The sequence below is a fragment of the Euwallacea fornicatus genome, chromosome 27, assembly GCF_040115645.1.
Source record: "Euwallacea fornicatus isolate EFF26 chromosome 27, ASM4011564v1, whole genome shotgun sequence".
Classification (NCBI taxonomy): Eukaryota; Metazoa; Arthropoda; class Insecta; order Coleoptera; family Curculionidae; genus Euwallacea; species Euwallacea fornicatus.
Genome location: NC_089567.1, coordinates 1,723,253 through 1,749,057, shown reverse-complemented (window position 1 = coordinate 1,749,057; position 25,805 = coordinate 1,723,253). Strand labels below are relative to the sequence as shown.

General features: G+C 37.0%; 1 protein-coding gene across 15 annotated transcripts in view; it reads right to left on the bottom strand.

Moving 5' to 3' along the window:
• CAP (Cbl-associated protein) overlaps window positions 1–25,805 on the bottom strand; it is a 96,739-nt gene that overhangs the window by 20,734 nt on the left and 50,200 nt on the right. For 8 of the 15 annotated variants that reach the window (XM_066297120.1, XM_066297128.1, XM_066297119.1 and 5 more), the window contains 15 exons: window positions 25,638–25,802; window positions 15,691–15,908; window positions 14,618–14,822; window positions 14,462–14,551; window positions 14,271–14,404; window positions 13,984–14,059; window positions 13,784–13,819; window positions 11,067–11,226; window positions 10,889–11,009; window positions 7,519–7,551; window positions 7,277–7,342; window positions 6,173–6,228; window positions 5,942–6,117; window positions 2,054–5,634; window positions 1,658–1,997 (listed from right to left, as the gene is read on the bottom strand). In XM_066297120.1, the coding sequence (XP_066153217.1) occupies window positions 1,658–1,997; window positions 2,054–5,634; window positions 5,942–6,117; window positions 6,173–6,228; window positions 7,277–7,342; window positions 7,519–7,551; window positions 10,889–11,009; window positions 11,067–11,226; window positions 13,784–13,819; window positions 13,984–14,059; window positions 14,271–14,404; window positions 14,462–14,551; window positions 14,618–14,822; window positions 15,691–15,908; window positions 25,638–25,802 (5,457 nt within the window). The remainder of the gene's footprint in view (window positions 1–1,657; window positions 1,998–2,053; window positions 5,635–5,941; window positions 6,118–6,172; window positions 6,229–7,276; window positions 7,343–7,518; window positions 7,552–10,888; window positions 11,010–11,066; window positions 11,227–13,783; window positions 13,820–13,983; window positions 14,060–14,270; window positions 14,405–14,461; window positions 14,552–14,617; window positions 14,823–15,690; window positions 15,909–25,637; window positions 25,803–25,805) is intronic. The other 7 variants (XM_066297134.1, XM_066297133.1, XM_066297132.1 and 4 more) reach the window with 5 other exon arrangements.

Here is a 25,805-nt window from a genome sequence, read left to right as displayed (position 1 = left end):
AAGCTGCAACTCCCTTATTTGCGGTTCGATTTTGATCAAATTTTCAGGATATATGAAGAAAAATCCTCTCTAAAATTAGAGATTCTGCTGAAAATGGCCACCGTTTGGTTTGAGACATTCTTGAATTGAATTCAGAACATGAATGTTTGCAGCTCTCTGGAGCTGATTTGGATCGAGCAGATCAAATGCTTCTCAGGAAGAAGCTGCTGTACTGTGACGAATTTATAATTATATGTTATTATAACCTCCTCTTAACCAAACCAACTAACAAGTGGTCTCTTTTACTATCGAAGATTCTAATATTTGCCAATATCTCAAAAACAACTGAAAACAATTATATTAATGTATAATACTCTTCGATAGAGAATTTATTGATCTTTCAGATGCCCTCCAAAAGTATAAGTGTTCTATTTAAGATTCTCATTTAGTGCTTATATATCCTTCTGATATCGCAGTAATTTTTCCACGCCCTGTATGTAAAGCCGAAAAGTGTATTATATTGAAAGATACAGATAACTAATAAGGGTCTGTAGCTGTGATAGCTGAAAAGATAGGCACTTTTCAATTTAGAGCTGTTTGTTGCCAAATCAGTAAAAGAAATCATTTATTTCGAAAACGGTTCATCATAGCTATAGCATATGATAGATAAACTGGGGTTTAAATCTTCCGGGAAATTCGAAAATGTAATAAAATACAGGGTGTGCCATTTAAAATAACAAAGTTGTTGTCAGTTACACATACCACATATACCAATATTTTAATTCAACAGATCAAACTCCATTACATCGGTATCCAAAATTTCAGATCTCTAGCCATGTTAGAACCCCGCAAACTTTTAACGGGACCCTAGGAATGACCCTATATTTGCAGGATGATTTTCCCCATGGCTCATGTGAGGAAAGAACCACATGTTCATACAAGCTCATCTACTCCTATTAAGTTTTTTTTTCATGACTTTAAGACTCTATGAGTACCTAGCAGAGGTATCGACAAAACGAAAAGCAGTTTGCTATATCAGACTTGTGCTCTACATATGGAAATTCCGAAATCGCGGTTATTTCTTTTGATTATTTCTAAACTAACAGTTTAAAATCAGATTGGTTTTTTTTCCCGGTTTATAATTCAAAAATTAAAATTTCATGCGATTAACAATTTTAAAATTGCAAATTTCGACCTTAAATGTTATCATCAGATTGCTGCTGATTGTAATACGGTTTTACATTCAGTTAATCAGACGATTAGACGTGTTTTATTCGAAATGGAAGGAAAGTAACCAATATTATAAAGTAATTATTAGCCATAATTTTCTGGGACAACTTTCGTTTCGTATCAAATGTCTAAGAGAGTAACGCAATAATTAAATTCTAATAACGCTAATATCACTAATGCTACGAACGTGTTGTGAATTTACGGTATTGACATTTTGAAGGTTATGCTCTCGTACTATTTCCTTTATCTGTTCCAAATCAACATAGAAAATCTAAACACAGTCTCCATCTACAGGGTGTACCATGCACGCGTCACTTAAATCAGAAGATCATGTTATTGGATAACTAAAAAGTGCTGTTGCTTCTCGAATTCTTAGTGCTCTTAGTTTAGTTGCCCTCAACCTTGGTGCACATAAACATTGTCTTATCTAACGTCCGCAATGCCCCACCTTTAGTATACCTTGAAGATGACTCGAACTTTTGGCTGCTCCTCCTTTTGCACGCCCCGTTCAAGGTGACCCCGTCTTTTCTAAACGGGGATGAGCTTTTTGACCTATTTCTATCCCTCCTTACGAGAGTCGTGTCCCTCGAAGCTACAGAAGCTTCCGGGGACGATAATGATCGCGTATTGTCTTCGGAACGTGGGAATCTATGTGCTATCCAGTTGGCTGTAAGGTAGGGAGTGATATCCCTGAGTTCTTTAATGTTCGGGGAGGAGGTGTACATGTGGCCCATCAAAGATATTTCGTGATCCCGCATTTTGTCGAATTTTTCTTTCATTCTTTCCACCTGTAGTTGGGAAATATTATAAATTGTCACGTTTACGAATGAATTCGTTCACTAACCTCCCCTACAGGGCATCCGAGAATTTCAGCCAACTCCTCCATGCTTCTGCTCATGACCGCTTTATCTCTTCTATTTTTGGAAAACGAATATAACGATGCAATTTTGCTAATAATGTTTATATGGGGCATATATCGATCTTCCGCCCTAAGCCACACTGGCGAAACCATCCCTCCTCTTTTCACTCGTGATCTGCCTCTTCCAGAATGCACTGGATATTCGTATTTTCGGCGGAGATCGTCCACGTGACCGTACACTTTCAAGTCATTTTCGCTGCGAGATCTCTTCAACTTCTTCTCGCCGAAGAAGTCTTCGAAAAACTCAAACTGTCTTCTTAATTTCTTCACCTCACCTTTCTTCGTTAATGCCTGCGCTTCCTCACAGTAAGGAGAGGTTGACCGACTTCTAGTGAGACTATCAAATGAGTTAGCCTCTGAAATCGTGCGGATAGGACTCATGTCTAAGGCCCTTAAATAGGGTTTTTTTGTGTATTTGTAGTCAGATTTTTTCGTTGCAGCTAAAGGAAGGGTGGCGAATTTCACTAGCTCGGTTTCCCCAAAGTACTCTTTGAAGCTTTGGTAAGACTTCGAATGAGAGATTCTAGGCGGTTCTGTGGGGCTGGCAGCTTCTGAAACCTCTTCACTGCTACCTTCCTCAGCTGCTTTGTACACAGTGGGTACAAAAGTGTCTTGATCTTTGGCCTTCTCAAAATATTCTACTTTCTTCTGCACGTCTTGCAAGTTAATTACCGTCTTAGTTGAGTCGTCAGTGCTTGCTGATTCAGTTTCACTGATGGAGCTTTGCTTATTAGTCAATGGTGCAACGGCGTTTGTTTTAATTAGAGGTTTTTGTGGCTCTTCTTGTTTTGGAGCTTTAAATGCGGCCTCGTGGCTTGCCATAGCTCCCAAGACTTCTTTACCCACAACAAGAGGAAGGGCTAATTTATCTTCTTTGCGCTTCTGGGTCATCTTTGCCAACACTTCTTTGCTAATGCTTTGGGAAAGCACCTTCTTTTGGTCTTCGCTTATAAAGTCATGTTTGGAACTTTCAGAATTTCTTCGAACGGTCAATTGTGGCACATAATGTCGTTCCACTTTCTGAGGGACTTCCACCACGAATTCCTTGCTTCCTTTGGGAGAGTCTATTTCATCTCCATATATTTCCTGCAATTGTCTTTTTAAATTATTCACTTGTTCCATGGAGAGACTGCTCCAAATTCTTGAACCGATTCTCCGCGTGAGCAGGCTGTCTGTGTCTAAAAGCAACTTCTGTTTAATTGTCTTCACTCTGCCTTCAGATTGGCTACGCCTTTCTGAAAGGTTGTGGGCTGCGTTCAATACGGATATTCCCCTCCACAAAGGTTTATAAACATCTTTTCTTAATGCTAGATCTCGTCTCTTAGCACTCTCTAACTCGCTTTCTTCACATTTCAGCTTTTCGAATTCCTCCTTTATGTTCTCTACTGACTTCTCTTTTATCCGCAACCCTCTATCAAGTTCACGCTTCCACTTGAACTTTTCCACGTCCTTGGGCAAGAACAAGAATCCTTTCTCCTTTTCATGACTCTTCAAGTGGTTGTAGAGATGCCTAAGTTCATGTTCAGCCTTCTCTCTACTGCGCACCTCCATCCATCTATCGTAATCAATGATCTCATCTTCATTTCTTTTTCGAGGCTTTAATGAGAATTTTTGCTCCAACTTTCCAACTTTTTCAATATTCGTGTAGAAGTGATTTAAATCTTTAAATTTTTCACTTTTCTCCCCAAAGACCAAATCCTTTAGGTAAACTTGGTAGTCCTCGCTCCTGAAGGAATCAAGAGATGTGGTGCTGTGATTCAGCTCAGGACATGTGTAAATAGATAATTCTTGAGGTTTTTGTTGCTTGATTTGCATGATTCTTCTGCACGAAGGTGATCTTGGTGGCATTGTTGGAGACACCGGCGGGGATTGGAGTAGTTTTGCTTTTCTTCTTACTTCTGGTGAAACGGGACGGCTAGTTTCGGAGAAAAAGAATTTTGTTCTAGGACTAGGGCTTCGAATATCAGCGATAGTGATATCTTGTTTTACTGGGGAACGCGTCCTACGGGTTATTATAGGTGAAACAGGCCTGGAAGTCTCGGTGAACACCAACTTTTTAGGAGGACTGGGGCTGCGCGCTATAGTGACCAACTGATTTTTTCTTTTTGGCATTGCTGGTGATATTGGCCTGGAGGTCTCCGAGAACACTATGAGTTTACTCGGAAGACTCTTGCTTCTCTTGCTTGTTCGGACGTTGTCACTGAAAGTCACAGACTTGGGACTGACGCTTCTGGAGCGAATGGTATCTAAGTTTTTGAACTTGGAGTCAGTAACTGGTCGCGTATGATTGAGGTATATTTTCATCGCTCCTACACTGGGCTCTGACATAGTGGCTCTTCTCCTGATTAGCTGGTTGGTTTTTTCCACTAACCAAGGTTTTTTCGGAAGAGAATATTTAATGTTTCGATTTCGGAGAAATAGATTTCGAAAGAAATGGTTTGAGTCAACTACATGAAATTGGTCTAGCTGCCTCGCAATATCAGCCCCCGTTGCTTTACTCAAGCATTGAGTTTGATCTTGTTTCGCTGACCCATTGGTCAAATTTGATTTAGATTTCTGGGCTTGCGCCTTTGGCTTTACTTTCAAGTTTGTAGGCTTTTTACCATTTAAAGACTCTGTAGCTGTCCTCACCTTGACATTACTTCTGTTAACGCGTAATATGCTCTTTCCCTTTTCAGTGATACCGACTTTAATAGGAATTTTTTTGGTGTCAGATGAGGAAAGCTTTGCCTGAGATTCTCTGTATTGGGCAGAAATGTTTCTAATACCTTTTTTAACTTCTGTGGGTGATAAAAGCTCGTCCGTTTTTCCCCGTGCTTTCGGGTTAAGCTTTGGGAGCGTGAGTTCAAATTTTCTTTTCTCACTTCCGAAAGTTTTAATAGGAGTTGACGTCCTGGAATATAGACTTTCAGTCGAGCTCTTCTTGCTGTTGATGCTTCCCACAGATCCGCTTTTGTAGAGACCTTTCGACTGGAATTTGGTGGTACTTTGCACCACCTTTCTCGTAGAGTTTTTAGGGTCTTTCGAAGTAGTGAGAGTGGAGCTGATTTTTGATTTCATGTCTGGAGAAGTGCTTATTTTCTTCATAACACTGAGTTTCCTCCTGCTTCCTGGAGAAAGCTTGCAGGTTATTTTATCCCTTAAATAATTGACTTTACTTCTATCAACACTAGGACCCGGACTAAAGCAAGTTTCATGTCTTTTGCACGTGGGACTTTTTTCAGTTTTTACTTTCATGGTACTAATTAGCCTCAAAGTTGTATTGTTTCTCGAGGATTTTCTTTTGGGAGGTGAAGGAGGACATGTTGGGGATGAGGCATTGCCAATATTTGTAGCAGAGGGCGCTGTGCGCTTAAAGTTGGCGAAAGTCTTTTGATGTACCGTGGCAGGGTAGCAGAAGTACTCCTGCGGAGGTATAACGAGCTTTTGAGGAGGTACTAAACTCTTATGAATGCGAATCTTCGTCAAAGTAGGAGATATCGGGAAGAACTCCACCAGGTCCGTTTCTGTGAAAACAATATGCAACATAGGAGGAGGTTAACATGTAAAGTAGTTTGGTGCCCTTTGGTAACCTAAGTACGTGTGAGGAAATTTTGATTTGATCTCGTGTTGTATGTGTTGAATGTGAAGCCTGTCTAAACTCATTAAAGAATTGCCATAGTAGAAAGAAGATCAAACCTTCTTGCAGCCTGAGCCCACCACCTTTAGTACAGGATTGAGTAAGAAGCTAAAAACATCATGCACAGAAAAAAAATGTTTTAGTGGGTAACGGGATCTGTTGTTAATTACTGGGAACTTTCAATTGAATAGTACCTTTAGGTCTCTCCGGAGCAAGCTTCCTTAAACCTTGAAAAGGTACATCTCCTCCTCTCTGGATCGATTTGTAAGCCTCTCGTTGCTCTTTGGGACTTATTTGACTAGCTGCTGTCTCTTCTTTCCGTTTGAACACTAGAGTTGAGTCACTTTCATATCCAGATTCTTTGAGAGCTCTGTAAGTGGGTAAAAAATTATGTTTTTTCCTGTCAATAAGTTAGTTTTACTTACTGATTGATAAAGCTTCGAGGCTTTTGTGGAAGGGCTCTGCTTTGTTGTTCCAGATGCTTAAAATAGAAACGCTGTTATTTAGGGCTTTATGGACTGTTAAATTATGAGGCTAATAGAAACCAAAGCCACATTAGCTCTGAGAAGGAAGTGGTGGCAAGAAAATTTTCAATGTAAAACATGCCAGAACAATTCATGCTTCAATTGGTGCTTTTTTGAGGTAAACATGTGTTATTCAATGGAGAACTACAGTTTCCTTAAAAATGGTGTGAGTAGTAAATAGTGAGTTCAAATTCAAGTTCAAGATACTCTTGGAGTTCAGTTCTTTGTCCTTTTTGGTATGGACCTCGTGTGTATTTTTGCAGAATTCTAAAATCCATTTTTTTATTTCTTTTGGCGCGGGGAAAGTTTCTAAACCTCGTCGGAGTGCGTTTGCCGAAAGGGCTATTGCTGTTTGAGCGACAGCCCTTTCGGGGCTCAAAACGACAGTCCCAGTGAAGTAGTGTTATAAAGAATATCATTTACGATTTTTGTAGGTAGCGATAAGATGAGATTTCGTTCGAAATTGTTCTAATTTCCTAATTGGTCACGAAGGCAGTCAAGTAATACTGAGTTAAGAATCAGGTTTTTAGAAGAGACGTCTTCAGATTTAAAATCATTAAAACTGTTTGAAACTGTTATGTCCTTTGGCACCACGACACGATATTTGAGTTTAGGATTCAAGTATTGTGCTGTTTGAACCCCCGTAACATATTGCTACGTCGTTTCTGGCACTAGTGCTAATTTCGTGTGCATTCTGGTGTTCAGGATTTCTTCCTGAGGTTTTTCTTCGCAGTGATTAAAATGACCAGAGGTGTAATTAAAGAAAAAAATAAATTCACGACGTAGATTCACAACTTGGAAGTAATTTTGGTCAGACGTGCACCATGTTGCAAAAAAAAAAAATCGTAAGCACAAACACACACGCACAACTCTCACGGGGCATAAACGATCGTTGCACACAATTTATTGCGCAAGGTATGATGGTGTGTCACCAATTTAAAAAAGGTGGTACGATAAAGTACTGTGGTTGCTCAATCGCACATGCTTAGGGCATCACCAGCTTACGCATCTAGCCATAGCTCTGGAAAGCATGACGTCGTATCTGGGCAATTCTGCATTCTCATCTAGCCACTTCAATGGAGAGACAAGTGTTAGTTACATATCCAAACATACGTAGACGGAAGCTTTTAGTGTATAGAAGATGTTTAATGCAAAAAATAAGGTTTTTAGGTTAGTTTTGCCATTGTGTAAATTAGAAAATTAAACCTTGAGTGAGTTAGTTGATAATGTAAAGATGATGATCGTACCCCATCAAAAATATCCATAACTTCGTCCCACCACTAAAAGAAAAATAATGGCGCAATTATGTCACTGATTCAACACTAGTAAGGTTCATTCACATTCATTTACAAGTTTTATTATCTTATTACATCTCATTACATATTATCTTACATATTTGTGCTTGTGAAGTTAACGCAACGTGTGAACAAACCCTTGTAATTGGTTGTACAGAGTGTCCAGAATAAGGATGTTCAGCCTGGGATATGGTACCCAGTAGTAGAAACTGATCTGTTTAAATGGGAGAAATGTTGCGAATCCAAGTGAGGATAGTGTGATGGTGCAAAATTCCGATTTTTTTTCTAAAGGAAAAACGTCTAAAAGCACGTTTTAAATGTTTAAGGCAAATTGTTCACTCTTTAACGATTAAAAAGAAGAATTTCGAAGTATTTCACACATTTTCCATGTTTATTTCTTATACAGTCTATCTCAGATAAAGATGAATAGCACGGATATCTCGAAAAGGGTGATAGACGCAGCATCGCTTAAATTAGGAAAGACTTGCGAAATTTGATATAAATTAATAATATGTTTTTGTGCCAGCTAAATTCCGAATGATTACGAAGATATCCGGAAAAAAACGAATTTGGTGGTTTTGGTTTTTTTGAAAATATAATAAATAGTTATAAGAACGAAGGTTTTACAGTCCTCAGGAGCTTTCTTGAGACCTTCTTAGCAGTGTTGCCAGTTTTGGTGGTTAGGTTCTAGCTTTCGGAGATAAATTGTCAAACTTTTGATAGGAGCAATATCGGATATTTAAATTTTTAAAATCTTGGTAAAATTCTCTTTTTGGCCGTGTATTACATTTGGTATTTCTCTCAAAAACTCTATGAGGTACGGCCATTAAAACATTTTCCGATAAGTCGGAGATGATTTTGACTTACAACAATGGTAAACAATGGTACACAATAAATGAATAAATGCTGTGGAACCGTTAAAACCATGAAAATGGTGTAAAACCTTAAATTTGTCTGACGCGTGCATAATTATGATTATTCACGCGTATTCCTCAAATCGGCATAAAATAAGAAAAAAATTAATTTATTCAAATTATGTTTTTAATAACAACAACATTCGCGAAATCTTTAAACGTGAATTGAATAGAAGTTTCAAATAATAACAAATGTTCAACTAAATCAGCATTATTTTCTAAACATAAATACGTTCTGTACACCGTCGAATCTAAATCTATGTTTAGCACTTCTGGGTTAATCGTGTTGACTGGCTCTAACACATATTTGTAATTCTTAATCGTTTTCAAAACTTTCGAGTGTACACTTTGTTTTTTAAGTAACCTTTGAGGAAGAAATCCGAGGGAGTTATACCTCGAGAACGTGAGAGCCACAAAACGCCATTATGAGTTTCAACAGATTTTCCTGGAAAGTGTCGAGTAATTTTCATAGCATTGATTTATTTATTGTGAAACTTTGCTTTAAGTCACAATCGCAGCTGACTGATCAAAAAATGCTTCAGTGGCTGCACCTCATAGAGCTTCAGTAAAAAATACCAATTGTAATGCAGGGCTGAAAAGGGAACTTTATGACGATTTTAGAAACGTAAATATTCGATAATTCGCCTATGTGAAAATCGTGTACGAATTTATCTCGCAAAGTAAGGACTTAAGAGGGAAACTGGCAAAACTGCTAAAAAGTTCTTGTCTGAATTCAATTCGGGCTTTTGGGAAAATTCCTAATTTCTTTAACAGTGGCTGAAAGGCGTATCATAAAATCGGGTAGAGTTCTCGACTTGATTCAAGGGCCCGGGCTGTATGGTTCATTGCCCACACTTAAGGAACCTTCCCAAATACTCCACTCCAATGGGTTATAAGTGAGAGCCAACATCTGGAGGTTGCAACCAATTAAAATAAATGACCAAACGTCAGCAACCAAGGGTCTACAAGGGCAAGCATCATTAAGCCATCAAACTTGGTTTATCTTTGCGTTGCGCCCGACCTTAGGACGGGGAGTTTCAAGCCCCGACTGAGGGTGGAACGAAAAAAATAGATTTTTTGGGAAGAACAAGGAGGGACCGGTCAGTTCCCCAAGACCAACCAAACGTGGAAGTTCACAAGATGACCCACTCAAAAAACTTTCATGCTTTTCAAATTCACCGCAACTTGAGAAAACAGAAATTTGGTGCTGCAACCCCCAGAAGGGAGGTACTCGCAAAACGGTGATCATACTTGCACCGATTGCACAACTAAGACTTCAGTTGTAAATAAATCGATTAAAGGTCACTTCTCAAGTCTGTTGACTTCAGTTCCTGTCGGTCTGACAAAAACCGAGAGTGGTCCTTCGAATACTCCAAAACCCCAGGAACCAGCCGCGGGAGCAGAACCCACTAATTGGCATCAATGTCCCAAAGATTTCCGCAATCTTATTGAGACAGTTCTCAAAAAAGCGTTTTGATAATGTGAAATTGTTATATACTGGCGAGCATAAAATTCGGGTCACTTTAGTATTTTCGAAATTTTTGCCTTCCTAACTTCCAAAAAAATTAAAAAGGATAGCCTTTATCGATTCTGAGGTTCTTTAACCTTGTTAAGGGTAAATGGTAAAAAAAACACGATCCTGTACCCAAATAACCGATGTATTGTACAGGTGTCCATTACTCAAGCACTGTAACATTTTGATATTGAAGGTATTTTATCAATCTTTTTTTTTTCATGGCAGAACCATGCAGAACCGTAAACATTTTCCCAATGATCCGAAATTTCATGAAGCAATGCCGGTATGCCAGCGAAAAATATCACTTCTCTTTCAATACATTTGTATTTGAAAATTTCGAAGTGACCCGAATTTTATGCTCGCCAGTGTATTTAAGACGGTACCCTGGAACCATATAAAAGTTGTTTGCAAAAGACGATAACCGCAAAATTCGTTTTTTTCTCGTTATCTTCGTAATTGTTCAGAATTTAGCCGGTTTATAAATAGATTGTTAATTTATTTTAAATTACGCAACTTTTTGCTAATTTTAGCGATGTTGCATCAATTAACCTTTCCGCGATCCCTATTCTATTCACCCTTCTATGGTGCTCGTGTTTTCTACGCTTTTTTCCTGGTTTGCTAAAGTAATTGCAAATTTGCCCCCGGAACGTTAACAAGCATACTCGTCAGCAGGTTTAGCAGAGGGCGAATATTATTTCCAGTTAGCTTTAGCTCAGAGTAGGGCGCAGCCCCCCCGTTTCAACACCCCCTAAAGGTGTGTAAAAAAACTGCTGAAATGCGTAACTTTTCTCCCAGTTAATCAGCCTCACATCTCTTACTGCTTCGAAGACCCCCATGCCGTTCATTCTTATGATACGTACCCCCTCTAAAATTAAATAAATATCAGACTCACCCTTCTGGCCTCTTTCTCAGAAATAGATGAATGCCCAGGGCGATAGTTTTCAATTTTGCGTGGTTGATTGTAGTATTTTTCATGAGAATTTCGTACTATATCTGAGGATGAGTATGATCTACTGAAAATACGAATAGATTCTAGACGATGAAACAGCGACTCGTAAGGTGGTACTCACCTGTCAGGTACACTTGGCATTGTTGAGTTATTGTTAAGATAATGCTGCGTTTGGGGCGTTCGTCTTCGATCCAGGGTTTGGTACTTGTACTCGGTGAAGTCACTGTCATAGGCTCCCGGTTCTGGTTCCGATAGATATCCAGATGTATAAGGATATTGCGCTGAAAATACATCTCGCTAAGATATTTCTCTGAATAAAATCCAGCGCTATTGTATGAGGTTCATAGTACAGACGTTGCAGGCACTTCAGTCATGCGCCTGCAATTTTCACAGGTTTTTTAGGTACATTAACTGTTGGCTATATAAACAAATCGCACTTACATAAAGCATGCACTGTTCTATGTGAAGTTTCTTGCGCAAATCCTGGCACGATTTTACATAAAAATTGCATTAGAAACGCGATAAGAACAACTGATAAGCACGTTCCAAACGAAATTTAGACAAAAATTCACAAGTTATGGTTGTCGCCTGCAGTATCAGGACTGGCCTCTTTTATCGCGTTCTTACTCCAAGTTTTCAAGTACTGTTTGGACTCGATTCTGATTCGGTTCGGAAATAATTGGTTGCCTAAATTGATCGATTCCTAGGAAGTATGGCGAAATATTGATTTCATTTCTAGTGTGAGAACCAAAACAATAATAAGACAGTGGCTGCGACTACTGGTGGAGTGGCTTTATTGCACATCTCTCCTGGCTGAAAATAGCTTTTTGCCGTTTATCTGGGGTAAAAAGTTGTACTCATACACAAAACGTAGTTCCATGGCACGTTAAAGTTAACACACACGCGCCCGAAAGAAAAATATTGCACCTAATACGTGCGGAAGCGTCTTTATCGCATTCGAGTGTCGGCAGAGCGCGTGCGGTAAAACGCTTGTTAGGTAAATAACCATTACTTCAGACTAATACAATATCCCAGTTTACTTGTCTCTAAATCTAAAATTTAAAATGACGTGGATGTCAAAGCCGGTCACTCTGCAGGCATTCTCACGACGAGACCAATCTTCAGAAATTAATCATTTGCTTCAAAATTTCTGAAGTGCTTAATAAATTTATGTAATTTAATAAATTACCTTTAAAAGAAAAAAACTGTTAAGATGAGCATGGAACGAACTCACTGTTCTCTCTCTTGTGTGTGTTCGTATTAGTGCGCTAATCGAACTAGGCCCATTAAATATTTAGTTACGTTACAAGTCCTATAGGTGATTTGTTTTAGTACAAGTTTTTGACTATGGAAAGTGTCCACGAGCACCGCGAATCTTAGAGAGGCAAGTGCAATGCTGATATATCCTCAATTACAGTGCAGTGAGGTTCTTAACCAACAGCATTACATTATCAGGTCCTTTAATATTCGATTTCAGGTTGCAAATCAGCATATGGTATATAGATCTACCCAAACAAAAACCCTAGTGCTGATTTCGATATGCGGATGACTGTTTTGTCATTTCGTGTCATAAGGAAAACGAACATAGATTTTCTAATACAACTCATTTTTATAAATTGCGTTGGTAGGCACTTGATTCACTACTGTTCTTAATTGCATTAACCAGACTGGCTTACGGTTAATTCATGAGATTGATCTATTTACGTACATAATGTCGCAAATGAAGTTTGTAGGAATCTCCTTCACCATTTTGATCCCGTGGGTTAGTACCTGCTTGTGCAAAGTGACTTGAGTCAAGTTCACTTTGCGATTATATGTAAAATCATTTACTTTGGAGAGTACGTATTTGGTCACTTTTAAGTGATATACAGGGTGTTTTTTTAATTAGTGAAAAAGATGTTATCAGTAATTTCATGTAAAAAAGGTTAACAGAAAATTTATATGAATGTTGGTCCGCAAGCACTTCGTTACTAAGGTGCATGGTGTGACTAGTGCACTAAGGCGTAGGTTTTATACGTTGCTAAACTATTGGCCATTGATTACGGAGATACTATAATATACAGGGTGACTCAAAACTCGAGACGAAAAATTGAAGAACGTATACACTTTGCTATTCTAATTAAAACATGTAAAGTAAAATTTTTGCAGGCAGGCCTTTGTTCCCGAGTTGTTACACTTCAAAGTTTCATGTATGTAAGCATTTTCCATTATTAACAATGATTAAATAATCATTATCATTTTTATATTATTAATTAAATGATAAAAATAATAAAGTAATTATAACGAGTGCTCAAAAATGTAACCATCAGTGCGGGTGCAAGCTTGGCAGCACGAAATAAGCGAATCTTATACTGATTGTATTTTCTGTACTGATCTTATACTGATTTTTATTTAAATGTATTCGACTAAATTGATTATTTTTTGCGTTAAGTGCTCATGTCTATCAATTTCTACTGCATAATTCAATTGTCATAAATTTCCCTACACAAAATAATCCAAAGGTTCTAAGTCAGGTGATTTCGCAGGCCACAACGCTTGACCACGCCTGCCAATCCATCTCCCATTAAAAAGTTCATTTAGCCAATGACAACAAAATTAAATATTAAAAAAAAACAAATAACAAAGAAACTTTGAAATGTAATAACTAGGAAAGGAAGCCCTGTCAGTAAAAATTGTATTTTTAATTCTTCAAGCGGAATTCAAACAATACACGCTCAGTAATTTTTCGCCTCGAGTTTTAAATCACCCTATATATATGTATGAATAGGGATCCCATGAGATTACTTCGAATTCGATTAAAAATTCTGTGTATATCCTGAATTAAACATTACTACGTACCTCGTTTTTGCTTGTATCTTACAGTCACGAATTCATCTGGAAAAAAGGTTATTAATGAAGAGTTATGTTATCTTATCTGATAGGGAATCTACTTAATTTGATCAATTTGGCACTTGATTATAATGAGAGATTTGTGGCCGTAAATTTGACTTTTTTACGGTTACATGGAGACAAAGACAAATACTTTAAAAAAATCTCACCCCTGTGCGGCTTCTGCTTGTGAATGGTGTCATACATTCTCTTGTACCATCTTGATTGATCTTCATTTTTGATTTCCTGGCGAGGAGAACCCATATTACTATTGTTAATAATCAAAAATGGTATATAGCATCAAACATATCAGCAGTTTTTAGTGACTGCTAGCGATGGTAATGAGGATTAACATACTTTAATACTGTATACGCAGAGATAAGATTAACCTTCCGATGATGTCAACAGTTCATCGATTAAAATTATTACTTAAATTAGCTAAACCATATTCACTTACGGATCTCAATATTAAGGGCATCCCATCTCTGGTCGTGGGCCCTATGCCTTCAAATTTTCTCGGCGTCAAATCGGCCATTTTTCTCGGTCTATCGCTATCTGATTCGCTCGTATATTCGTTTTTAATATGATACACTAGAAGAAGTTGAAGGAAATAGTAATATCGGTAATCAAATCAATGGGATTACTTACATACTTCTCCGGGATACTTGATTGGAGGTCTGTCGTTTGGAAGTCTCCGGTCTTGATCAAGATACTGGGCACCTCTGGGCAATTGGCCTTCTGGGAAAAAAGATGTAGACGAACATGACGTGATAGGAAAATAGGGTGAAAATGAATGAAACTTACCTCTTGCCTTCTGTAATAGAGTTATCGTGGGATTTTGTGCCCTAGGCAACCTGGGGCTTGTTGAGAAGCCCCCTAAGCCAGGCGAGGACTGACTAGTTGGTAACCTTTTATCCAAACTATATGACAGATTCAAAGCTGTATCACTAGTACCTTCAGGAAGCTTCCAGGGGGGTTCTGAAGTTACTGAGTCCGGAGTAGGTACTGTCTGAATTTAGGATATAAGAAAAATAATATATTAAGGCACGTTTCAGAGGAGGATGTAATTCAAGTTTTTCAAGTAAAGTGATAACAATGCATGAAATGAGGAGTTCTTTGGTTTCATGTTTCTACTTGGCGCCACGAGATTACGTCTAAGGACACACCAATAGTATTTGCGAATGTGACGTCACTGTCCTGCATCCAAAAAAACTGAGACATCACAGATTTAAGCCTAACTGGTTTTTGATGTTGCTTTTGATTTCTCCACACTTGTGAGGTCAAAAGAGGTGCTTTTAGCTTCTTTTTAGTTCAGTGCCCAACGTCGCATAAAATATGACCCTGATCTGGACCCATTGAATAGTCAAGTACTACTAGACTGATACCAGTCGAACCAACTCCACGACTTATAAGCTGCAAAGAACTTCTAGTTGTATCAACGGACCCTGTATTTTTCAAAGGGCTATTAATTCATTTTAGCACTGGCAAATCACCTGAAGACCAAATTTTAACCAATGAGTAGTAATCAGCACATTACTGGACGTTAGTGGCCAGTGTGTTGGTTGGTGTACAGAAGTGGCTGATTAAAAAATCTTTGGAGGTATCATCCCAGGGAGTGTGGTACCAAACAAACCCAACTCCCAGTACTTCTTTATTGTTATCAACTTTCATCATTGCAATTTATTAATATCTTTAGTTTCTATGAAGTTTCAAAAGATTAACATTATAAAGTTAGTTATAAAGTTATAAAGATTAGAATTTGACCGAAAAATCGGATGAACCACTTTGATGGGAACTCAGTGGATTTTATAGTACCTACCACTCATTCCAGGACCTTTAGATCCAACTCTTGTACAGTAAACAGCTCGTCGACTTACCTCAGATCGTGTGCGATTCCTCCTGCTTAGTACTGGCGACTGGAAGTTAACCGGTCGAAACTCCTTCCGCTCGACGATGGGACTAGAGCTGGCACTCTTGGGCGTCCATATGGGCGAAACTGGGTCATTGTGAGTTTCTGAGCTTAAAGACTCGATTCTTTGGTAATGTTTGTTCGGTGGCGTAGGAGGACGGCGGGATTGACCCGGAGACCATATACCTATGGCATGAAGACAGTGCAGACTAATAGATATAAAATGCAATTGGGGTGGTTTGCCAGCAGAAAAACTTTAATTTCATAAAACTGGATAATCCGGTCACAACCAAATCATTAATTTGCCGTTAATTTTAATATCAAATAAGTTCCATTATAAACAAAGAATCTCACCAATACTAAGGCTTGATTTCAACGTTTCTACGGAAATTAGCATGTAGCTAACGATGGCAGAGCATAAGTAATTTGGCATCTTTAGTGTAATAGATAACTGCCATAGAAATGATGGGATAGAAGCCCACTTATGGCTGATCTCTTCTTTGTCTTAAAGTTGCCAAGATATTGATGTAGCTGCGATCAGATTCAAAAGTACTGTTAAATTTTATATGATGCTGGTTTCCATAGAAACAAAGAGTCTGACCAACACTAAGACTCTATTTCGACGTGTTTAGAGAAGCAGTCAAAGGTAGCAGCACGTTAATAATTTGAGCTTAAGGGCCTAGATTTATACAAGAAGAATTTTCGTTCAATTTTCACATGAATAAATGTTCGTTTCACCGACAAACCACAGGATAGCACCGGTAAAATGGAATGATTACATAAAAGTTAGTTTCAAACACAAAAAATGGGCTAAGAGATTTAATAATTCGTTAAAGCTAAAAGGGAATTGGTATTTATGGGATTATTTAACTTTAAAAATAGCTACAAATTGAAAACGCCTTTATAAATTACGATTTTGTTACAAAACACAGTGGACTAGGTAAAACTAAAAATACATCATAGTTTCCGTTAGCAATAATGTAGGTTTAATTTGCTGGCATAGATATGAATGCCAACTTTTTCCTTATTACTGTAAAAAAAAAAGTTTTCTGGAACATACGTCGAAGGGTGGCCTTAAGGTTTTTTTGTGATTAAGCGACAATCGTAAATTTTAAAAGTGAGAAGAGTAAAATGGTGTTCTTAGGTTATGTTGATAATACCGTTGAGTGCGACAGCATTGAACTATGACTAAATTACGTGCCCTTCCATCGCTCATACAACATAATAAATATACTGGAAAGTTAACCATTCAGCTAAGCAGCTGAGTGCAGCAAAATCACCCACTTTATTTCCTTTAACGTGCAAAGGGATGATAAGAGTAAGCCAAATCAGTAACGTAATTGTCAACATACTTGGCTTTTCGAGTTCTGTCGGCGTTGCTTTGATTGGAGTAGATCAAAGTGCCGTAGCTGACTGAACTTTCTATGATAAATATATGTTCAGTGACCATAGTTCAAGGCACGAAGGGAAGTGATCTCTGATATATTTCGCTTTTTAAGGACAGTTAGAGCGGTAGAAAAACTCAGGCATAGGTGTTAGCAAAACTAGATATATTTTGGAATGAAAGAGGTCTTTCTCTATGTGATCGAATTTAATTAGTTATTGTTAAAACAGTAGCAATTGTACTTCTTTGAGTATAGAAAAATGTATGTTTTACTAAGACTCTCATTGGTCGAAATATTTCGCATTTAACGAGTGCTTCGAAAATTATTTAGAATTTTAGATGCATGAGTTATAATAGGACAACTTCACGAACCAAGTTAGGTATTTATGAGACCTTTTGCAGAAGTTTTTACTAGCAGGCATCGTGTTATTGCTCTGATTGCAATTACTACTTAATACTGAAATATCTTATTTTTAGTATACAACAGGTGGTGCATGAAATTCTCATGAATAAACTGACAGTTCATTAATCAGACGAAATTTGACTGAGCAGAGTAAACTGAAATTCCGCCTCCATGATGCCATTTTAGTGATGCGAATGACGTCAAATTGTCTCTATTTATTGTACTATTTGGCACCTTGCATGGTGACGAAGTTCAATAAATCAATCACAGGAATACTAGCAGGACGAGATGGGAGTGTTTAATTTTTTTTTTTTTGGAATGACGTGACCCTGTGGACTATAGCCTCCATCGAATAGCTGCAGAGGGTGTTAACGCCCCGAGTGGCTTCACCGAACTTTATATTCTGGAGTATTCTATCCGATTCTACGAAGAACAGAAGCATATCCTACATAGATGACACTTTTCCTTTATCAACTCGCCAGACAGGTACAAATTAGGTATATCAAGAAACGTGAAGCACAATGCGAAAAACCTCCAAATAAGAGAGGATCGCATATGCATTGAGGTGCTAATTAATGAGGTTCGGAAGGTCAGTCATTACGAATCCTCATTAATCAGCAATGCGATAACAAAGCTTTATTTTTATATTTTCGGAAAGCTATTGGAGCAGTCTTCACCTATTGATTAGGCTTGTGTCATTGGCTGAATAAATATTGATGCTTTATTTTTCCATTTTGCTATATTACGTAATATCACGTGTCTAGAATAGGGTCGATTGGGTAATTTGAAACCTGTATTAGCACTGCAGAAGGTACATTTTGTTATGTCTATAATTCGTAATTGATAACGGGCAGCTTAAATCTGTATCGAATGTGTACCGGAAAGCGTGACGCATAATATGGAATTTAAAACCTGGATCAATTTTTTATGACCCATAAAACTGTTATTGGAAAAGTTGTTCTTAAAAGCGTGAAAACCACAAACAGAAATGACTTAACTAACGAATATTTTTAGATTCTTTTCAATGAAATCACGATTCAATTATATAAGAAAAAAATGGCTCTAAGGCCGTCTCTGTTCTTGTAGAAAATACAGTGTCGAACCGTTTACCTGCAGAATAAACAAGATCACACAAAATGTATTTTTGTCACTAGTGACTCACAAATCTACTGAAACCGAAATAGAATCTGGATATCTTAACTTTTTGAACCTACATAAACACTCAAACATTGTCCCATTCAACCTTTATTCGGTAAGAGACTGATATTGAACCTTCGTGTGTTGGTTTCTGGACTCTGATCCTCCTGGTATATGACAATTTACGATCTCTCGGCAAACTGGGGCTTAATTGCAAAAACTAGTCAAAGATATCAGAAAAACATTTGTCAGGAATTAGATTTTTGGCACTGATTCAGGTGTCAATCGCATTGTAGTCTCTTTGAAAAATTAAGCAAGTACGGGGGTCTTGCCCTGTTATTGTTATTTTGTGTTAAAACTTTTGGTAATTACATAAGAAAGCTCGCGCTTGCATGCATAAAACACATTTTGAATTCAATTCGGATGAGTAAAAATTTATATTTTCAGGATTTTTGTACCGGATGTTATGCGTAGGCTCAATTGTAAATCTTCTAAAATTAATCCAAATTTCCGAAAAAATCAAGGCTATAAACATTCCAATTTATGAGATTATGCTCAGTAATCTCTTGCAAACATACGTAGCGAGGCATAAACTCAGTAATTTTGCGACCTTCTGTCATAGATAAAAGCCCGAAGCTAAACATATTTTTGCAAGTGAATTTCACCTCATTAGATGAAAATGAACCCAATCTGTTGGACTTCTAATTAGTTGCCATTAACGAGCTGGAAGCTGGAAAAACTTGATTTTTGTCACAGTAAGTAGGTACATACACAGGATTTGTTAGGCCACTGCCTGATGGATATTGGCGGCCGCTATAATCATTCAGATAAAATTGAATAAATTACAACAGTTAATCAAGCACCTGTGGAAAATTTTAATTTCCAATACCATTGTGACAACTTTTAAGCGAATTGAAGAAATCAAATATCACCTACTGGGTGAGGATGCAGTGGCCTTAAACCTGGGCGTGGGTGCCTTCATGTTAGTTCAAAAACAATCACTCAAAAATTCATTTTTCACAGAACATAAGCGCCGGTAAAAAGCAAAAAAGACGCGTCCCGTCGCCCGCCAATAGGAAAACTGACAGCGAAAAATATTGAGACGCCACGATTGCGTCGGGACGCCCGTTGAGGAAACGACGTCGGTGACGTACCGATTTAGATTTCGATCTTGGCTTTGCTATCATGAGCTCAGGATACGGGAGCTTGGGAACTGTGTTTGTTTTGTGCCGGAACATTGATAAGACCCGGGGTTACCACTTAAGTACACAAATGTCAGCGCATCAAAATTGATGGGCCTCAGATCTGACGCATTTGGCGCCAATAGATTTGTTTTATCAAATCGAATAAAGGTTTGTATTTGAATTTGACTATTTGTAGGGCTCAACTGGACATGGTGGTCCAAAATTCTGGCACCGAAACACAGGCGACAAATCAACTATGACAACGACTGTGCCACATAGTGAAAGATAAATATTAGTTTTCAACGAGGTTTCACGAGCAAAAGACTTGAATTTGCTTATTGAAAATTTTAGCTGCAGCTGTAGGACTACAATTATATACCCATGAAGTCCACACCATATGGGAAATTCTTTGGCACATTATGAATTTGAGCGAATTTAGACTTCATCTTCGGTTGAGCATCAGAAATGGTGAAAAATAATATGAAAATCGGAAAACAAATGACTGTCTATAACAGTAAACTTGCATATTTTTAACATTCAAAATCTGCCATTATTTCTCAAAATTTTGAAAAATTTCTCAGTCTTTTATTTACTACCCACATGCCAATTTTCAAATTTCTTACATGACTTTCATTTTTTAACATTTTTTGGTATTCTTGCATTTCCGGAATATTCAAATCGGTCAGCAACATTGTAAGAATAATTACAGTGCATCAAAGTAATTGTCTCAATAAGTATTGATTAAAGTTGCAGTAAATTTATATTTTTAAAGAAAATGTAAAATTTATTGAAGACTCCCCGTATGCCTTGTTGCTAAGTTGATCTAGTTCATAAAGAAAATGTTTAGGTTACCTTATTCCGGTATTTTTATGCACTTTATTGACACAGAATTAACAAATATCAGCGTAAAATGGCTATTATGCTAGCGTGCATACTTTTCCAAACGGATATCATTTATAGACCAAGGTTGAACAGACGAAAGCCGCCTGAGAAAGGTGAGCATTGGCATATTGGCAAAAAATAAAAAACTGAGAAACTTTCCCCTTTGTAATTTTTCAAAATTTTGAGAAATAATTATGTATTTAGAAGGTTTTTGGAAAAAAATCCAGTTTGACAGTTATAGACACAATCATTTGTTTTTCGATTTGCATGTCATTTCTCATCATTTCTTAAGTACAACCCGGAGGCAAAATCAAAATTTCGCCAAATTCATAAGTACAAATTCCCCATATGACGCGGACTTTATGGGCCACGTTGTATATCACTTGAGCCAGTCCAGTGCTCAGAAACTAAAGAAGGGGGAGAAGATTTAACATAAAATTTCTTTTCTCTTGAATGCGATATGAATCGTGGCTCAAAGGTAAAATCACGCACACATGGAAAAGGCGAGACAAAGGACAAAAGAAGGGAGAAATCAATCTCCAAACGCCTTCAAAAGAAGTAGCAAAAAGGAGGGAGAAGCTAGTAACACCTCATCACATTCTTAGAGAAGAAAAGTTGAAAACTCATCCTGAGACGTTGAAGATGCTCAGAAACAGTTTAAGAAGGAACACTTCTGCTTTTGGGATGTAATGAAAGTTCCAAAAAAACACGTGATGACGTGCTGGTGTATCAGACAAGTAAACGAAAAGGGCTAGTTAATACGCCATTTGCCAGATGTTGATCTTTGCGTCAAAAAATGAATCATTCCAAAGTGGTTTCGGAAACAGATGAGGTTATTGATGATCTTGAAATCAACTCATATCATACCGTTGAAGAGAGGCAACTGTTTAGACAGCATATCCTGACCACTGCAAGCTGTTTTTCTGAAGAAACACTGTACCTACGTGGCTTTCTTTTGATCACTGGACACCAAGCCTTTCCCGAGTTGGGGCTGCTTCTGCTCAGTCTACATTAGATCAACAATGACGACGATAGTAGGAAGTAGATTACTGTTTGACTTATTAATCTTTAAATTTCATAAAAGCTCATATCATCATCAAAAAAATCAACGATTCTATAAGAGCATAATTCATAATAGACTCTTTTCGATCTGTTCTCGCCCCTCATTCATTTTGTAAGGTGAGGTTTTACTCAAAACCAAAATATATACAGCATGGATTTCAAAACATCTCATTCATCAATCAGGTTCTTTGGTGCGTAGGAGAACCTGGAGACGTTTCTATATTTTTAGGAAAGAAAGCGACTACTTTGGAGGAATCTGCAGCTATGGGTTGAGAGTAACCAAGACTTTTTCGACCTCTTGTGAGTTCCCACAGCTAACTGAAATTCTCACTTCTGTCCTAAGGCAAAAGGTTTGCTATATTACACGATTTATATTATACAGGGTGTTAACTAGCTACATGTACTTATTTCAAGGGATGAATCTTTAATTGATTTCATCTCAAAAGTTCCTATGAATGTAGGTCTGCAAAGTCTTTGTTTCAAAGGCTAGAGGGTGTTGAAATTTAATTTTTAATTTGTTTTTTTTTTTAATATATTTTCGGACAGAGATGCAATAATTGGACAAAATTTGGCATATGGTTTTTTTATAATGCGAAATCAAAATATTGTCCCAATTTTTTAATTATTTATAGAGGGCGCCACGTGCTGGATTCCACCACAGTGTAATTGGCCCTAACTCTTTTGCGCTACATTATATGCATTAGTAGGCTTACTGTACATTTCCTTCTATTTAAAAAAGGTACTCTTGGAAAATGTCTGTTCACGTAACCGTTTTGGAGATAAAGGGGTTTGTTGTATATTTTGAGCACCTGGATAAAATTAATTTAATACTATAATAGATGTTAAAATGGCCGGAGAACTCCGACTTCTACACATTTATTGTATATTATTTTCTATATATTTACAATTTTGTCCGATTATTACAACTCTGTCCTAAAATATTAAAAAAAAAACAAATAAAAAATGAAATTTCAACACCCTCTAGCGTTTTAAACAAAGACTTTGCAGACCTACATTCATAGAAATTTTTTGTGATAAAATCAGTTAAAGGTTCATCCTTTGAAATAAGTACATGTACTTAATTAACACCCTGTGTAGCTATTTATATTACGGTGTCTGCTAGCAATGTGGGGTGGTGTTATGGTAGCTTGGAGTCAGTAGTCACTCAGTGATCAACTCGTGAGCGAAAAAACCTTTTAAAGTGCACTGTTGACTGAGCAAGTGAATCGCACGTGAATATAACTGTAGAAAGATGAAAAATTATATAACCTTCAATCGAAATTGTAAACTACTAATGCGTTATGCATTAAAACATTGATTTCCTTCTGAGATTGACATCTGTGAAGGCAAAACCATTTAAAAGTAGTGCTCAGCTAGTTTTCGGTGACTGGACGCCTTACCGAAATATATTCTATTAATGATACGGAAAAGTAATCACGGGACTAGAAAATAGACATAGTGACGCGTTCGTCCCATGGTTCGTCCAGAAGTTACACCATTTTAAAAGAATCTTCTCACAGGAATTTTAAAGAAATTGTTTCTAAGGAATTAATACATAAAAAGATTAAAGTTCCTCCAATTAAATCGTTAACTGACTGGAAAGCTTTCAACAGAACCAGATTATCAAAACCAATCCGAAAACCACGTAAACAGTTTACGATTTGGCTCCGTCATAACGTAATGGAGTTGGCATGAAAACGTTGTTATATCGACAGGCCAAAATAATTTATTACCTACTGCCTTAATGTGTAACAGAAAAAAATTTATTGTCAAATCACAATCAAAGAAATCAGTGGCGTGCTTACCAGAATGTATCTCCACGATAAAAAAAAATAGCTTAAACGCTACGACGTCATTTATCGATTTTCACAAGATAAATCTAAACTTGGGTCGGATTATTTCAAATGTCGACTTAAGAAGATTAAAGTGCTAAACGTTCAGTATTACGCTGCAAGGCAATCAATAGTCTTTCATTTCTATAATTGACCAGTTTTTTCAAATCCCAGAGGCGTAGGCGATGGCAACCTTCCTCCGCCCACAGGTACTAACGGTATTATGGCAATATATCATTTGAATTGCTTCAATTTGCGACATAATTACTTTAGGAGAATTTATTGCGCCTATATGGTTTCAAATCGAATGGACTTAAATATAGATTTTGGTATTGATCCAATATTCAGAGACGAAAATCAATGGATGTTATAAGATATGTCATAATTTCTAGAATCAGCTTTCACTCTTTCCTATACTACCATTGTATATAAAACCTTCTATCACTTGTTATTTTTTGAACCCGTTATTGTAATAAGCTGACGAGTTTAATTTTAACTACATTACTTACTGTATTACAAAGCTTTTGAGGCGCCATCTAAGGGACGATAAACTCATTCTTTTACTGTGACTTGGAGTGTAAATTGATACTTATTTAAAATTTATTCAAGGTGCCTCTAGAACATAGTGCCACAAAGTCAACCACATATTCTAGGTTCCAAAATATGACGAAAACTTCATATAAACGTATAAAGAAAGACGCTTTATTTGCGATATACGAGGTGTGAAAGATTGACTTCTGAGGATGTTTTTTCTACTAATATTGTTGAAATGAGACAAAGTAATGAAATTTTCTACTCTATTATAAGCTTCTGTGATTTTTTGGAGCCTCTATGAAGAAATTTCCACACTTTTCCAGGGGGGGGGTAATACTGGGTAGTAGCGCTTAAAAAGTACCTAAAACTTTTTGAGCTTTATTCATGATTTTGCAGGAAAAATATTAAACGTGAAGATGTTTACGTCAAAAATGTCCTCTCGTTTTAAATCGAAATCTCGAATAGTTTCCAAAAAAGTGGAGATTTAACAAATCGGTGGACATTATGTTTTATTAAGTAAAGATCAGATTTTGATATCATAAGGCTTTGAAATAAAACAAAAAGATATTTTTGACATTCCCGTAATGACAGCATTTATTAGTAAAATTTGGTAATTTTTTTGTCACCGAAACAGTGTTTAAAATGCAATTATTAACAAAGAAAATGAAAAAGAGATTTTTAATTCGATATTTATTTAACAAAACATAGTATCCACCGATTTGTTAAGTCTTTGTCGAAAATTCTTGCAAGTTTCGATTTTCAAGAAAAGTCCTTTTTTTCATAAAAATCTTCAAACAATATTTTTATTAGAAAATCGTTCATAAAATTAAGTATAAAAAAGTTAGACACTTTTTAAGCAGTGCCCCTTGTACTGCTCATCCCTGGAAAAATGTGGCAATTTCTTCATTGAGACTCAAAAAGAGCACAAAAGTTATGATAAAGTAAAAAATTTTATTAATTTATTTCGAAACGTTTCGAAATTATTAGTAAAAGACTGTCCTCAGGAACCAACCTGTTACAGCTATAAATCGAAAATGAAGCACCTCTCGATATATGTTTATACGAAATTTTTGCTATATTTTGAGACCTAGAATACGTAATTGCATTTACGTCACTCTGTTCAAAAACAGCTTATATCAAACTAAAACGAAATAAAGGAATATATACTAGAAGCATTGGTTTCTGTCTGATTTAATTCTCACATGATCGTTCATATCCTCTCCTGGAGTTTCGGAGTTTCAATGAGTTTCCCGCAAATACATGATTTCATTATTTTTAATTTAAAATTGCATCTCATTCCCGCAAATTGCGCAACAAAATTTTTCAGAAAGGGTTCAACAAAAACTGCCCTTAGAGGTGTGATGAGTTTTCGAAAATACCCAATAAGTTTCATATAAAAGTTTTAAAAAAATGTTCAATTAAACTCTTAAATTATTTAGTGAACACAAATATGAGACACAGAACTGCTTGTTTTAGTCACAGAAACATTAAACGAACCTCTGTTGGCTAGCAAAAAGCCTTTGGCCAATGTCAGAGAAGCATCAATTTCATGCAAAAGGCTATAGCTCTTGCTGCGTCTGTTCTTTGCTAACGCTCTGTATACTCTGCGAGCTTCCTTGCAGCATTTTTTGTCACATTGAGTGGGGGTTATTTGTCGGGAACCTA